The 15839-nt window shown below is 45.4% G+C and overlaps 1 protein-coding gene across 13 annotated transcripts in view; it reads left to right on the forward strand.

Annotated features, from left to right (window-relative positions):
* SEPT11 (septin 11) overlaps positions 1-15839 on the forward strand; it is a 135533-nt gene that overhangs the window by 73027 nt on the left and 46667 nt on the right. For 3 of the 13 annotated variants that reach the window (XM_021101473.1, XM_021101472.1, XM_021101469.1), the window contains exon 1: positions 10058-10201. The exons of 9 other annotated variants lie outside the window; for them this stretch is intronic. In XM_021101473.1, the coding sequence (XP_020957132.1) occupies positions 10142-10201 (60 nt within the window). In that variant the 5' untranslated portion in view covers positions 10058-10141. Of the gene's footprint in view, positions 1-10057; positions 10202-15839 lie in introns of those variants that run through there. One more of the 13 variants, XM_021101471.1, reaches the window with a different exon arrangement.

The following is a 15839-nucleotide window of genomic DNA, read 5'->3' on the forward strand; positions in this document are numbered from 1 at the left end:
CTGATAGAGAAGGAGGGGGGCGCTTTTATTTTGAAGTTAAGACTCTTGGTGTGTGGTGTATAAGGGAACATTTAAAAATTAAAAAAAAAAAAAAAGAAAGAAAACAAGAAAATGATTCATTGCCAATTCAGGATAGCATTTGTCTCTGGTGGTGGCGGGAGGGAGAGCTGTGCCATCATTTGGGGGACACCGGGGCCTCAGCGCTCTTGCTGGTGTTGTGTTTCTTGAACTGGGTGTTGTATATGCATGTTCATCCTATTCTCTTTATATGATAAGGATGCTGTAGACACGTACATTTAAGGAGAGCTCTGGTTTCTAGCACTTGCGGAAACAGCGAATCTGTTCTTGGCCTCATCCAGCCGTTTCCGCTGCTTTGGCTTGGAGCTCTTGAGTCTCTCCCGTCTAAAAAAACACCTGTTTGGTTCCATGAGTTACGACTACATCCATCACAGTTATTTTTCACTTCCTGTGCACGTGTTAACATCAGATCTGAGGCTTGTAATTCCCTTATTGTTGTAAAGAGTAAAGAAAATCGGAGCCTCTCAAGCTCTGGTGTGGGCAGAGAATCCCCAGAGCCCTTGGGGTGGGAATGGCCTGGTGACAGCGGCCACCACCACTCTGAGCCTGCTATGTCACATAGCTCCTGGCCCACAAGGGCTGGTTGGTTGTTTTCTTCTGCTAGATAATAGGCTGGCTTTGTGGTCCCAGCAGCTAAAGTTGTGCCTCTTGGACAGGCTAACGTACTGTTTGACTTGCCTTTGGATCCATTCCTCTGTCTGCTGTGTCTTCCTGCTTGGCCTCCTCTTTTATACTTCTGTTTTGATGACTGGATACTTCTAGCAAGGTTTTACTTGAAGCCTAAGAGCTGCTCTGATGTAGGTGCTGGCATCGTCACTTCTCTTCCCCACTGTGAGTGATAAAAGCCCGTAATTTAAGGGTTCATGTACCCTTCCTGAGCAATGCCTCTCCCTCACCTGTGTTATAGAAGAGGCAGCCGAAGCCCAGAAAAATGGTAGTTGCTGTCATTTCAAGCAGGCCCTACGTGGCATATGGCTGCAAGCCCTGGAGGATTCTTAGCCATGGAATATAATGGCTAAAGTAGCTTTCTATGCGTGTGTGCTTATTTGTTTAAAAGGTCAGTAAGTCCAGCTTCACAATATAATATGGAATGAGGTGGAGAGAAGAGTGTCGTATTCCAAAGAAAGCAGATTTGGTGGGAGAGAAATTTCGACCATAGGAAAAAGCTCAGGAGGAAGCAGCAACTGCCTGTTTTTATAGGAGGGGATAAAATGGTATTAAATAATATGTGGCTTTAAGGGAGTTCCCACCGTGGCTCAGCGGAAATGAACCCGACTAGTATTCATGAGGATGCTAGATCAATCCCTGGCCTCGCTCAGTGGGTTAAGGATCCAGTGTTGCCCTGAGCTGCTGTGTAGGTCGCAGATGCCACTTGGATCTGGCGTTGCTGTGGCTGTGGTGCAGGCCGACAGCTGTAGCTCTGATTCAACCCCTAGTCTAGAAACTTCAACGTGCCATGGATGTGGCCCTAAAAAGCAAAAGAAAAAAAGAGAGTAACTTTATTCAAGTTTAATTTTAGAATGCTTTGCCGTTTGTTGCACTGACAGAAATATTGCCTACATAGATGGCCTCTGACCGTGGTTTCCATGGGTCTGAGTAAACTGTTAGTGATTACCTCATGGATTGTTAGGAAATCAACAAACAGGTATTTGATGTTGATGCCACAGTGGCTGATGGTTTGAACATACGTTCCTCCTTGTGAGCTGTTGACAAGTGCATGTGCAGGAATGCGGGTGCCATGAAAGTGCCTTTAGAATGCGAGTCTAAGTAAATACTGCAGTCAGTGAAACAACCTGAGTGAAACTGCCGTCTAATGCCTAGCTCAGGGTAGGCTTTTAGAATACTGAATGTTACTGTCCCAGAGGGTAAAAATATTACTAGTTTTAAAAGTTTGTGGGTTTTTTTTTTTTAATATATATGAGCTCAGAGGAAGTGGATAGTGGTGTTCCATCAGTAAATCAGGAGAGATTCATTTTCTCTTTAATCTTAAATACCTGGATGACAAGCCTTCCCCTCTGGACAGGATGAGGCAGTGAACGTGGAGACATCCCCACATATCAAAAGGTGCATCTCTTTGAGGATAATTCAGTTGATAAGATGTCTGGCCAGCTCCTTGCATATACTAGGTAGCGGCAGAGAAAATATTTGTTCTTCTCTATCCGCTACTCAGAGGTTTTTTTTTTTGTAGCCGTCCAACCATATGTGTGTGTGCTCCCCAGTGGTCTCTGAGAAGCTAAGGAGGAAGTGATGGGAATTTCCGATGTGTCAGCCATGTGGTTTTAATCAGGACTGCTAACTGCATCCTGTCTTTCTCTCTGGTGCATTTTCCTTTGCATCGTCTGTGTGAGCTCGGGTTGATGTTTCTCTGCACCAGAGAATGCTAAGAAAGGGGGCTTGATACTCTGCTTTTTGGGTGAGTGAGAGAGTGATTGCTAGGCTGCTCAACTTTAACCTGTATTTGTTTGGTTGGACGTGTTCCTTGTGTGAGACCCGTGAGAATCCATGCCAGCAGGTGATGGTGGAGCTGCACCTCTTCTGAGATCCTTCTTTCTCTTGCTTCCGGCTTTCCCCAGTCCCCTTAGTCGCCTCCGGGCTTTGGGTGCTCCACCAGGTGACTTAGGGCATGTGTGTGGCAGAGCTGCCCCTCCTGCTCTTACTGACCTTGGGAGGCGGTAGTGTAGTGTGTCCCTTGATGGCCAACACACACATACCACTCTGTGGCTTATAAAAGGTTGACCAGCAGTAGCTTCTCTAGTTTCTCAGGTCTTCCTAATGTGATGGCAAAGCCTTCAGAGGGAGCCTGCCTGGCTTTGAACTACCACCCGCTTGCTGCAGGGCCCTGAGCAGCTCAATCTCTGAGCTTCAGTTGCATCAACTATAAAATGGGAATCATATCAGAGGTGATGGTGCAAAGTGAGATCAGTGTAAAGTACCCAGGATGGTGCCTGGGGCACGCATGTGTACACGCATCCCCCCCCACCCCGAGATCTAGGGCCCTACGCTATTTACCTTCTTACTCCATGCAGTTAGTTGCCACTAGGTGTGGGGAAGGGACCACACTGAAGTCGGGGCCGTCTTCAGCCTCACCTCCTCCATCAAACTTACCCTGGGGATCTTGGTCCACAGGGAGTGCTCCTCAGTCCATAGCCGTTGTTTTGCTTGGGGAGGCAGGGTGAGCCTATTAAAAACTCTGAGAACTGAGTCTCTGCATTTTTTCAGCCTAAATATACAGACCAGGCTAGGTGTGACACCGTGGTAAAGTTCAGAGTAAGATGAGTTAAGATGGAGTTCCTGTCCTCAGGAAACGGATCTTCTTCTGGGGGCCTGAGCAGTGGAAAACTAAATATACTAACAGGTACAGGATGTGCTGCATGGCCCAGTTACAGTGAATATTCGTAAAAACAGAGAGCAGCGGTGTCTAATTCAAGGAACCGGGGAAGGCTTAATGCAGAAGGTGGCATTTTGCCTGGGATTTTAAGGATGAGTAGGATTGGATGGGTGGAATGAGGATGAAGCATTCTCTCTGCAGAGGCGGGTGTGCTTTGAAAGAGTCAGCTGTCCAGCTTAAAGTGTAGGTGTTGGTGGACAGGGAATCAGCCCAATCTGGATTGAATGCCACCTCTGCCATTTCATTGAGCTTTGGTTTCCTCATCTTTAAAATGGAGCCCCAGGAGTTCCCGTCGTGGCTCAGTGGATAACGAATCCGACTAGGAACCATGAGGTTGTGGGTTCAATCCCTGGCCCTGCTCAGTGGGTTAAGGATCCACCGTTGCCGTGAGCTGTGGTGTAGGTCTCAGATGCAGCTCGTATTCTGTGTTGCTGTGGCTGTGGCATAGGCCAGTGGCTACAGCTCCAATTCGATCCCTAGCCTGGGAACCTCCATATGCCGCAGAAGCAGCTCTAGAAATGGCAAAAAGACCAAAAAAAAAAAAAAAAAAAAAAATGGAGCCCCAAATACCTACTTCACGGAGTTACGAGGATTAAATGGGAAGCTGTTTTACAGGGCCAGGTGTGGTGTGGGGCACAGAAGTGCCCAGTAAACTGTTGGTTATGTGATGGTTGAAGTGGAAGGAGGCCGGTATTGAAAGGCTTCAAGAATAGACCACGTGGGGTGGCCTTGGATTATCTGGTTGATTTTTGCTCAACTATACTTAGCCTTGTGGTCTCAACATAAATGTTCAATGATTGCTCTTTGGTTGTTTGTTCAGGGAGATGTCAGACCGCCTCTTTTTAGTTCTCCAACTCAAAAAGGACTAGAGCCTGTTTCCTCCTCTCCCTACTCTGAATATTTTAACCTTCATTATTCAGGCAACTTTGAATGGATACTTTTTTTTTTCTTGGTCCCAGAATATGAGGTGAAATAGGAGGTATATTTATTAAAGCTCGACTCTCCCTGAGGACCAAAGCACCACTCATTCCTCTGTCCAGATGTAACTGGTTTGACAGTGCTTCTTCCTTGAGTATTTGGGCATGTGAGCAGCCAGATGACTTGTGGCTGTCATGCTGTCTTCCGAATTATTAATATCTGGGCTAGAGCGTGGGTAGGAAGTTGGATGGAGGACGAATCCTGGGGGAGAGCTGCCAAGCCTTATTTGCTTACCCTGGTGGTTGCAGCTGCCACATTGCACAAAACCCACTCCTGGTAATAACCAACCTAAGTGTGTATCATTGGTGCAGTTGTGGCCAGAGGGGTTTAACTCTGTGTGGCCATGATTACAGCCAGATATATGGTCTGACCCTCTCTATGTGGGAGGGATTGGAGGCTTGGATCTTTCTCAAATCCAAATGGCCAGAGTCGCTCTTCTTGTTTTTGCCAGGGTAATTATCACTTACTTTCCCTGCCTGCCTTTCGTTTGCACGACGTGAAAATAATTATTCCAATGAACCATTCAGGCTCTGGAAGAGGTTAATGGCAGTGACTTGGCTCTGTGCCTCAGGCTTTTGCTAATTCCGTTCTTTCTTTCACCCTGGGTCTCATTTAACTTTCTCAGTTTCTCCTTCCTACAGCCTGTATAAATTAACAGCAGGGCTCTCTTGCCAAGCTGTAATCTTTCAAGTTTCAATTTCAGCTTAAGGCTTCCCTGTAATCACGCTGTCAAAGACTGTCAGAGACATATTCCCATTCACATATCCCATAACTCTTAATCTGTTAATCTAGGAGCATTGAGCTGGGACTGGACCCCATCTCAGTAAAAGAAAAAAAAAAAAAAAGCCTGGGCTCCTGACCCAGCGCCTTCATGTGTTGTGGAAACAGCATGCCTGGAAATGTACCCTCTACTGTTGCATACATTTTGTCATCTATTTTTGAAAGCTGATCGGATTTGGTAACAGCCCGTTGATTTGTAGAGGTTTCCCAGTGCCCTACTTGGGTCCTACTTGATTGTTCAGAAATAACATGATGGGAATGATAATGAAAATTCCTCTTTAAGAGACAGTGGAGGGGGTGGAGGGGACTGTGGGAACATTCTTCTGTGACAGCAAGTGAAAAGAAGGTTTGTTTTGCATTCGTTGATCAAGACAAGAAAGCCAGCATCTGAAGTCATCCAACAATTAGGAGACTTTTGAGAATAGAGGAAAACTGTAAGCCTCTGGGTTCTGCTGTTCTAAGCAGACCAATGAGCGTGAGAAAACCCCTCAACTAACTTTCTCTTACAGCTATGAGGATGCTTGCATGAGGTGCAGCTAACCTTCTATAAGGCAGGAACTTATCTGTTCTCCTAGTTGGAATATTTTATTTTCTGTCGGGGTTAATCCGTTCTCTTTTTTGAGAAGGAAGACAGTAAGGAAAAAATAAGAAAGCTTTAGTTTGACTAGAATAGCAGAAGTTGTAGTCATAGTTAATGAAATCAATCTATTAGGTTCTCTCCAAGATATGCTTTAAAAAAGGCTCTGAAGGACATTTGCATCAGATAGCTTCCCATTGGGATGGCTGCCCAGGCTGATAATCTGGGTTAAAACCTTGGCTGGCAGGCACTTCTACACCCAAGATCCCTTGGGCCGCTGCCCTGGTGGGAAGATCTATTTCTAAGTGCACTGGGTGGTAGGAAACCAACATCTTTGATGCTGTGACCGCCCAACGATGGCTCCTTGATCTTGCCCCCACTCAACACTAGGACACCCAGTGACAGATCATAGGCATGTGTTTAGTTATGCGTTGCTTCCATGTGTCTTGGTAATGCTTTCTTTTGAGGGATATTTCCAATAAACTGAAGTGTGAACAAGTTTTATTTAAAGTCTTATCCTCTAGGCTGAATTAAATCTTCACTTTTTCCAGTTCACCGATTCCATGCCTCTTGAACCTCTCCCTCCCTTGACAGACTCTACTTCTTTCCCTCCATTCCTTCTCCAAGTCTGTTTTACCTGATCATGCACTAGATCAGGTCTGACCCCCACTAAGAAAGCCTTACTTTTGTACTAGTAGTGGTCCATGCTGCTCTCTGTTTTCTCACCCTGGTAACCTTTATACGATATTTCATCATCAGTTTGCAATTGTCTTGTTTTTCCTCTTTGACGTTTTCCCCTAGTAATGCTTAAGTTCCTTAAGAAGGCTTTGCATGTCCTAGAATTCTTGTTTGTAGCAGCTACCTAAATGTTTGCAAAGTTTGCCGTCATTGTTGGAAGACTTCTTCTGAAGACAACGTGGCCCTCCAGCTAGTTCGTTGTCAGCCGCCTTACCACTTTTGGTATAAAAGAGGGTGGAAATGCCTTGGTATTGAGAGAGTTCTAGTTTACCATGGTCTTACTCATTTCTGGCTTCTCCTTTTCCCCTCGGAGACTTGGTTGTGTTTTGTTTTTGCGTTAGGGAAATGCTGCTGTTCATTGTTTGCTTCTATCCTAAAGTTACACAGGAGAACACAGGAATATTCTGCTGTGTATGTGGTTGGCAGCATTCTGAGATGACCTCAGCACCCCAGCTCCCTGGTGCACATGCCCCTTGCAGCCCCAGATGGGCTAGTCCCTCCTACCATGAGGTTACCTTATGGCACAGTTGACGCTATGATACGAAGATGATCTTGGGGGGAATCTGACCCAATCCTTCACTTAAAAGGGACTGAACTCTTTCTGAAAAAGGAGATCTGAAACATGAGAGGGACATGAGGGGATTTTCTGTTGCTGCCGCTGAGGATAAGGTGGCCATATGGCTAATGACTGTGGGTGACGTTTTGGAGCTGAGCGCAGACCCCCACTTATGGTCAGCAAGGAGAGGAGGCCCTCACTCCTACAGCTGCAGGGAATTGAATTCTGTCAACAACCTGAATGACCTTGCAAGTGGGATTTTGCTCAGAGCTTCTCAGCCTGGGCAGCAAGTCCTGATTTCAGCCCTGCGATATCCTGGGCAGAGAACTCAGCCATGCCATACCCAGGCTTCTGGCTGATAGAACCAAGAGCTAATGAATACATGTTGTTTCCAGCCACCAAGTTTTGGTACTTTGTTCCCTGGCAGTGAAAAACTAAGACAGACCCCAAATGTATGCACACAACCTCTAGTCTAGACTGATGGCACTTCATCCACGGCAGAGGTTAAGATGCAGGGCAACTTTGATCTTAGGAAGGCTTGAGAATTTTGGCCAGAATTGTTTAGCAATATTTATAGAGTGATAGCAAATGTTAATGTGTTTATTTCCTGAGAATGTATTTACTGTGTCTCTGGTCATTTTTGGTAGAGCTCCTCGATGTTCACTTTAGACATGTAACCCTACATCCAAAGATGGTCTAGATCAGCCTGGCCAAGGAACTGAAGATGCTTTTTTTTTTTTTTTTTTTTTTGTATTTTTAGGACCACACCCATGGCATAGGGAGGTTCCCAGGCTAGGGGTTGAATCAGAGCTGTAGCCGCCAGCCTACACCACAGCAACGCCGGATCCTTAACCCACTGAGCGAGGCCAGGAATCGAACCTGTGTCCTCATGGATACCAGTCAGGTCCATTTCCACTGAGCCACAATGGGAACTCCCCTGGTGCTTTTGTTCATGACTGCCGGGCAGGTGGCTTGGATATTTTTCTCTTTTCTCAGAGATTGCCATTACGTGGTCATTACAGTAACTGAAAGCCCCTTGCATTTTCAGAAAGGGACATAAATAAATGGTATCTTTCAAAAAGGAAGTGGCTAATTTATATCCGGTGATAGAAACGGTGGCAAAGGGAAGGAAGTGTCCCATCCATATTTCATTCTTTGCTGATTAATGCATTCAGTGAAGAGAAAGACAAGAACCCGAACCACAGTATTTCTCAGATAGGAAGCTCTGAGGATTTGATGTGTGACTAGGAGGACCAAAACTGTACATAAGAAGTTGAGAACAAAGCTTCCAACTGATATGCGGGCCCCCGAATTAGCGTTGACCTCCTGTTTATCGCTGTTGTCAACAGGCTCGTCTGAAAAGCCTGTCACGCTGTGAGATCAGGGCAGCAGGGACAAGAGCGACCCGTATGAGTATCTCTGACAGTTGGGCGGGTTTTCTCCCCTGCAAGACATTGGAGATGCACTGGGGCTCTTGGGATCCCAAAACCCTGGGAAGCCGAGGGTTTTGAAAGGAGGAGTGATTCTCCTCCAGGTCTTTTCTTTTCTGTTAGCTTCTCTTTCACCCCCCCCCCCCCCCCCCGCGCGCGCTTGCTGGTGAAGGTGAAGGGCGTCTCTCCCTCTCCGTGATGTCCCGTGCTGGGAGAGAACAGCTGTAGCAGGTGTTCCCAGTTGGAGGGCGCCTTCCTCACTACTTCTTGCCTGTTTGTCGCATTGCTCCTTTGCCACCCCCATCTTCCTCTGAGCCCTGCAGAATCTGTATGAGCCCCTGGAATGCGCATGTGGGCCTTGTCATTCCCCAACCCAAAGGAAACTTTCTGCCGATCAGCACTTTGTAATGTGAGGCTCTTCCAGGCATTCGTCCCTTGGACTCAGAAAGATTGGTCTTTGGAAACTTAAGAAAATGGCTTTTGTTGCTGTTGTTAATTCTTGGCCAGTTAGATTTAGCTGTTCAGAATTTACACGGACTTTTAGAAGAAAAAAAAATTCTGTCTGTAAGAAAAAAAGTGCGGCCTCTTTTTACAATTTTTGGACCGTCACACATGGTCATTATTGGCTGCAAGTCTGTTTTACTGATAAGCCAATACCTCCCCCTCCTGCTGCCCTTCCCCCACCAGCCCAAGGATCCAGGGTTGTGAGCAGCAGCGGGGGGCTCTTCTCACCTCAAAGACCAGATTCTGGGGACTGTTTTTATTTTATTATTCTATTTTATTTTATTTTGGGCCGCACCCATGGCATATGAGGTTCCCAGGCTAGGGGTTGAATCGGAGCTGCAGCTGCACACAGCCACATCCACACAAGATCCTTAACCCACCGAGCAAGGCCAGGGATTGAACCCATATCCTCATGGATACTAGTCTTATTTGTTACCGCTGAGCCACAACAGGAACTCCTGGGGACTGTTTTCAAATAGGATTTTTCCTAAGAGTTAGGTGAGCGCTCTGACATCTAAAGGGACAAAGATGAGACTCTAAGCACAGACAAAGCAGCAGGATCTTGGAGGAAGTGGGCAGTCAGTGGCTGCTTTCTATGAGGGAGGATGGAGTCGTCAGAAAGGAACACGAGGCCCGGGTGGAGGGAGAGCACGGGCAGGGCTGTGTCCGCAGGCCCTTAGTGTGAAGCTTCACTCAGCAACAGCAGATGAAGGAACAACATGAATTCTTACCTCCCAGGCCAGCCCAGGTGTAGAGGAGGGTGAGCTGGGTGCTCCCGGGCTCCGTCTCCCCCGGCCCTGGGCCTTGTAGGGAAGACCCATCAGCTGCTGGGCCTGTCCCCTTATCTGCAATCGGTGGTTGGAAAATACGATTTCTATGAAATAACAGAACTACTGGAGCACAGCTGGGAGCGGTCTAGCGGGGGTGGTGTTAGGAGCCCAAGCGCAGAAATGGAAATCAGCTGGTGACTGGGTGGACTTGTGTCGGGTCAGAATGCTGGGTGGGAAGGTTCAGCCCAGACGGGGGTGATGGGTGGGTATTACATCTGGGCACCCAGGAAAAAATCGAACCCATGACTGACGGCCTCAGGAAAGCTTCACTGAGGGTTTCAGATGATTAAACGGTGGACTTCTTCCTTCTCCAAGAGGGTGGAGGCCTATAAACATGAGCAGGTTTGTAGCCACATGCATACTTAATTGATGTCATTCCAGGAGCCTCAATCCCTTGAAGTCGAGCTTCCTATTTGACATGAGAAAATGGGAGGAAGGACAGCTTTGAATGGGGGTGGGGGTGCGTTCCACCTGGGAGACACTGACCGAGGGGCCTGTGCCCCGTTTGCACAGGAAGGGGCGGAGCTGCCGGTTGTGTCTAAGGAGCTGTTAGCCCCCGGGCTGGTCACTAACCTCTGGGGCAGAAATGCGGTCGTCTAAGAACGGTATGTCAAACTCGGGGAAGATAGAGAATTGTGTTAATTAATTCTTGCAACAGCTTGCTCAGCTGGTGTATTTTAAAGCTGACAGAAGTGAGGCTGAGAAATTCAATGACTTCACCTAGGTCACACAACTAAACAATGGCAGGGTCCCCTGACTTCATGTGTCAAGTACCTGCCACTGTTGTGTTCTGCCTTTTGGCTTACGCCCGTCACTTTCTGTGTGACTTGGTTCTGTCATCAGAAAAAATAAGTATTCATTTTTGGAGTTTCCGTCCTGGTGCAGTGGTTAATGAGTCCGACTAGGAACCATGAGGTTGTGGGTTTGATCCCTGGCCTTGCTCAGTGGTTGAAGGATCTGGCGTTGCTGTGAGCTGTGGTGTAGGTCGCAGATGTGGCTTGGATCTGGTGTTGCTGTGGCTGTGGTGTAGGCCGGCGACTACAGCTCATTTGACCCCCAGCTTGGGAACCTCCATATGCTTCGGGAGCAGCCCTAGAAAAGGCAAAAAGACGGAAAAAAAAAAAAAAAAGAAGAAATAAGTACTCATTTTTTATCACCCACCTATTAACTGCAGTGAACATTGCAGGCTTAGCTCCTTTGAGAAGATTTTGGTTATTTATTTGTCGTTTATTATTGTTACATTGCCTGATTTTTCAAATCTCATGTCTATTATAGAAGTGTGAGGAATTTTTTTCTTTTTTTTCTTTCTTTTTTTTTTTTTGTAATTCAACTACTACAGAAAAATAACAGAAAGTAAAATTTCCCCATAATTCTCGCATCTCCCAAGAAAACTCCTGTACATTTCTGAAAGGATCTAGAAAAGAAAAATATGTTCCTCCGCTGGCAGTGTTTTGGAGAGCGTTGCTTAGAGATGGCACTTGATTTTGGAGAAGTCGCTCGATATTAAGCAAGGCCTTTTCTGGTTGTTTGGTGGTGTTTTGTGGGTAGCTCCTGGGTTTGGTCCTCGAGCTGACATCCCCGCCTCTGACGTGGGGACTGGCCTCTGGGTGCCTTTTTTTTTTTTTTTTTTCTCCAGCTGGGCTGCACTCCAGATCTTTCCTCATATGGTTTTCCTCCTAACCATCCCCCTCTCCTTCCTGGCTCTCTCTCTTCTGCTGCTTGTGTGAGACAATTTCCTTGCAGGATTTTCTTGGCTCCAACCTTGGGATTTCATGGTATGGATGACAAGCAGAGTAGCAGATGTTGTCCAAGTCATCCTGAAAGAACGCGATCCTCATTGGTAATGAGATGCTTCAGACGTTTTATATTATGGAAGTGACCCTAGCAATGCCTGGCCTTGGAAACCTCCCGATGCAGGCTTCATAGTTGTGGTTTGGGTTGATACTTTGCATTCCAGCATTTTCCCTCTCGTATGAGAAGAACTAAGGGCGTTTCCCATCTTTCCACCAACTTTCCTCTCTTTAAAAGAAAATATGAAACCAGCTCAATACTCTTTAGAATGTATTTGGATAAGTGTGTACAAAAGCGATGCATCAGGCACTTGCGTAGAACTTACTTCTTGGACAGTTTGTGAGGCCAGGATTTTCCCAAATACCTGGAGGTGGCTGGTGGTCAGTCAAGGATTCCATGTGAGAAAAAGCATATTTTTCTCTTTGCCTCATCTTAGCTGGGTGACCTCTGTACTATTGGAAAAAAAAAAAAAAAGCCTCTAAGATGATGAAAGGGTAGCTCCTCTAAGATGACATCTTCTCTGTGGGAAAAGACAAAAGAGTAACAGGAGCTTAACCCGTGCTCCATCTCAGCTCCTTGAAAAATTGGACATTCATTTTCTTAAGACTGAGTCTCAGTTATTTCTGCCTTCTCCCATCAGGCAGTGCTGGTCAAAAGGATTCTTTTTTTTTTTTTTTTTTTTTTTGGTCTTTTGGTCTTTTGGTTTTTGTCTTTTTAGAGCCGTACCTCCAGCACATGGAGGTTCCCAGGCTAGGGGTCAAATCAGAGCTGTAGCTCCCAGCCTTTGCCACAGCTCGCTGCAAGGCCGGATCCTTAACCTACTGAGCAAAGCCAGGGATTGAGACTGCATCCTCATGGATATTTGTCCGGTTCCTTAACCACTGAGCCATGACGGGAACTCCAAAAGTATTCTTTGTTTTCATTCAAATACAGAAAACTGCACATCAGCTGTACATCTGTCTCATCTGTACCCACTGGACTATCCTATGAGTTAGCATTTTTTTTTTTTTTAACCATCATCTCCTTAGCATTTAGTGCAGTATCTAGCACATGTTGGTGTTCAGTATTTGTTGAGTGCATGAAAGCATGAATAGATTTGCTTTTCTTCTTGAAGACAGATGATTAACTTACACAGAAGAGTTATTTTCTGCATTTTGATTTGAGGCTATAAACCCACTTTTCAAAAAGTTTCTGGAAGACTACAGATAGAGCTGAAGAACAAGATTGTTTTTAAGCAGGACTGTTGTAGTAGGGAGTTTTAAAAACTAACTTTTGTTTTAAATCTTAGTGTCAAATTACTGTCCTTAAGCAAGCAGAAATGAAAAGTTCACCTGAAAAACACTGAGGTAAGCACACAGAATTCTGTTACGTTTGGAATTAACCAGGGTAACTAACAGAAACTCGTTTTCAGCTGTCATGTAGAAGTTGAGCCATCTTGATCTGGCAGGGGAAATTATACTACCAAGAAGTTTTTGCCCTGTGTTGGCTTTCCTCAAACAAAATGGCAGATTTAGATTTATGCACCTCTGATTTCCAGACTCAAGAAATCTTAGAATTAGCATTAGAACTGAAGGCTTCGCTTAGAGGTCATTTGGTTAAATCTCATTTTACAGGTGAGGAGATCAAGTGACTTGGATCAGTGTAATTCATTACCCAAAAAATGAGGCTTTGAGATGAATGTGATTCCCAGCTCTTTCATACATAAAAGAGGTTACCTGTTTTAAAAAAAATAGTAATTTAAATGCTAAAGGGGCAAAACCTTTCTGTACTACAATTGTCATATCTAGTTTTGAATGGTGAAAAGTGAAGTCTAGTTGTTTTCAACGTACGTGAAGACATATCGCCTTGGTAACATGCTCTTCTGCTTCCGCTGGCTGATAAGGATCAGCCGCTGTGGACTTCTTACTAAGCATACCTACTGAAGCCTTTTCGTTGCTAAAAGGAAAGGGATCGGTTGTCACTTCGAGTGTGGTGAATAGAATCCATCTGGGCATATCCAGTTCATTTTCAAGAGCTCCGGGCTGGGCTGTGTAGAAGGAGGAGTGAAGATGGGAAATTCTTTTTTTTTAATAAATTTATAATTTTATTAAGCCAAAAACCAACAGTGTTGGTATGAAGTTTACATTTAAACAAAGTTGTCACAGAACCCTAACACATGCCTAAAAAGATTTTACAATGGTGTTCTAGATGCAGGTCTAGAGGATGCCAAGAACTGATGGATCTCATGAGTCAAGACAGCATTTCGGGTACTGGTTAATTGCTAGGATTGAAAAAAAAAAAACACACACACACCAAACTTTTGTTTTAAAGTAAACTGCTGCCCCAGTATGAAAATTTAATCTTCTCCTGAGACCAGTGAACTTGTGCTGTTGGTGACTGAACCCTGCCACCGATGGTTTCAGAGATCAAATTTCAAAGAACAGAGGCTCCAAGAGTTTATCCACTCTAAGAAACAGGCCCTTGTCTTTCTCTACTCTCCTACTTCCTAGACTGCCCTCTGCCCCCTCCCCAAATACCTCGGCCAGTGGTTTGGATGGACAAGCTGATATTTGTAACTTCCTACGTGGAAAAGAAAGGGTCTCCTTGTCAGTTTCAAGAAATAGCACCTCTAAGACAGAATGATCTGCCTGCATATTCACTCCAATAACATTTTTTCCTCCTCAACAAGTTTCCATTGCCCAAATGGCAGCTTTGGTAACTTCTTCACTGGCTTAGTCCTTTGTCAGGATGGGGAATTCTTAATGTTTTTCGGCGTGGAGCCTGTTGGAGCCTGCGAATAGGAATGGGAGTCTGTGTGCCACCCTCTGCCAGCTTTGTCAATGAGCTTCCTATTTAGGGTGGATTTTCTTCACACTGGAGTCCCCATTCTCTCTTCCACCTTCTTTTCCTTCCCTTCACCCTTCCTTCCCTGGCTAGTCTGTGGGCCTTGCTCATCTGTAGCTTCTCCTAGGTCGCCCCACAGCCATAGGAGAGTGCCTTGTTTTAAAATTACAGCTGTTGGAGTTCCCGCTGTGGGGCAGTGGGTTGAGGATCCGGCATTGTCTCTACGGCAGCCCAGGTTGCAGCTGCAGCCTGATTTGATCCCTGCTGAGAACTTCCATTTGCCCAGGGTGTGGTCGAAAAAGAAAAAAAAAAAAAATTACAGCTGTCTCTTCCTCTCACCTGATTTGGGGAGAAGAAACCCAGGCTGGCACTCTCATACCTACCATTTCCTTAGTTTCTCCAGCCACCCTGCCAAGTGTTCCATTTTTACTCATGGGGGAACAGAGACTAAACCAAGTAGGGATTCCAGCCCATGGCCGTGTGACTCCAAGCCTTTTGCCATCCTGCTTGTGGTTAAGCAAGATTTGCAATTGCAGAACATATTTAAAAGCAGCACTCAGGATGTAGGTGTTGGCATACATTCTTATATAATTGTTTTATAATCACTTCAGTAATGACATCAGCCGGGCATCTTCTAAAAAGCTTGTTGATGATAATCTTCAGGGTACACATTCGTAATAAAGTGACCATCTAGGCACAGATAGCATTTATCTGGAAGGTCCTGCAAGCTGGACTTGTGTTTCCCTGGTACATTTGGAGAGCTCCACCCTTCCTAAAAGATGCTCCCCCAAATTCCTCTAGCCCAAACCTACTACCTGCTTCCCTTTTGGCATGGTATTTATCACGTCTATCCTTCCTAGTGTTACATTGCCTTGTGTCCTATCTCTGCTGCTGCATTGCAAACCTCTGAAGGGTAGGAAGAGTGTTTATCAATAAATAACAGAAATAACATTATTTTGCTCTCTTGGTGCTTTGAGCAATGAGTTTTTTTTTTTGAAGGAACAAATACATAATTGTGTTCATGTCAAGATGATCTGGAAAGAGCAAAATGAGATTGTCACGTTAAAGACTGGTTATTTTGTTTTATACCATAGAATTTAGTAATAACTCATTTCACACTGGAGTGGGCGTAGAAACCAGCCCCTCTTCAGGTTGATTATCCAATGGAGGCCTAAATCAGTGAAGGCCTTATAGTTACTTACTTGGTGGCTTCCAGTTGGCACTTTCATCTCAAAAATGGTCCAAACTAGGCCTTTTACTATTGGCTTCATGTGTCCTGGTTGTAAAAATCAGAGTCTGTGCCATTGCCAGGATCAGTGAACATACACTTAGAGCTACTTTGCCAATTCTGCTTCTCCACTTCCAC

This window comes from Sus scrofa, chromosome 8 (genome assembly GCF_000003025.6).
Source record: "Sus scrofa isolate TJ Tabasco breed Duroc chromosome 8, Sscrofa11.1, whole genome shotgun sequence".
Classification (NCBI taxonomy): Eukaryota; Metazoa; Chordata; class Mammalia; order Artiodactyla; family Suidae; genus Sus; species Sus scrofa.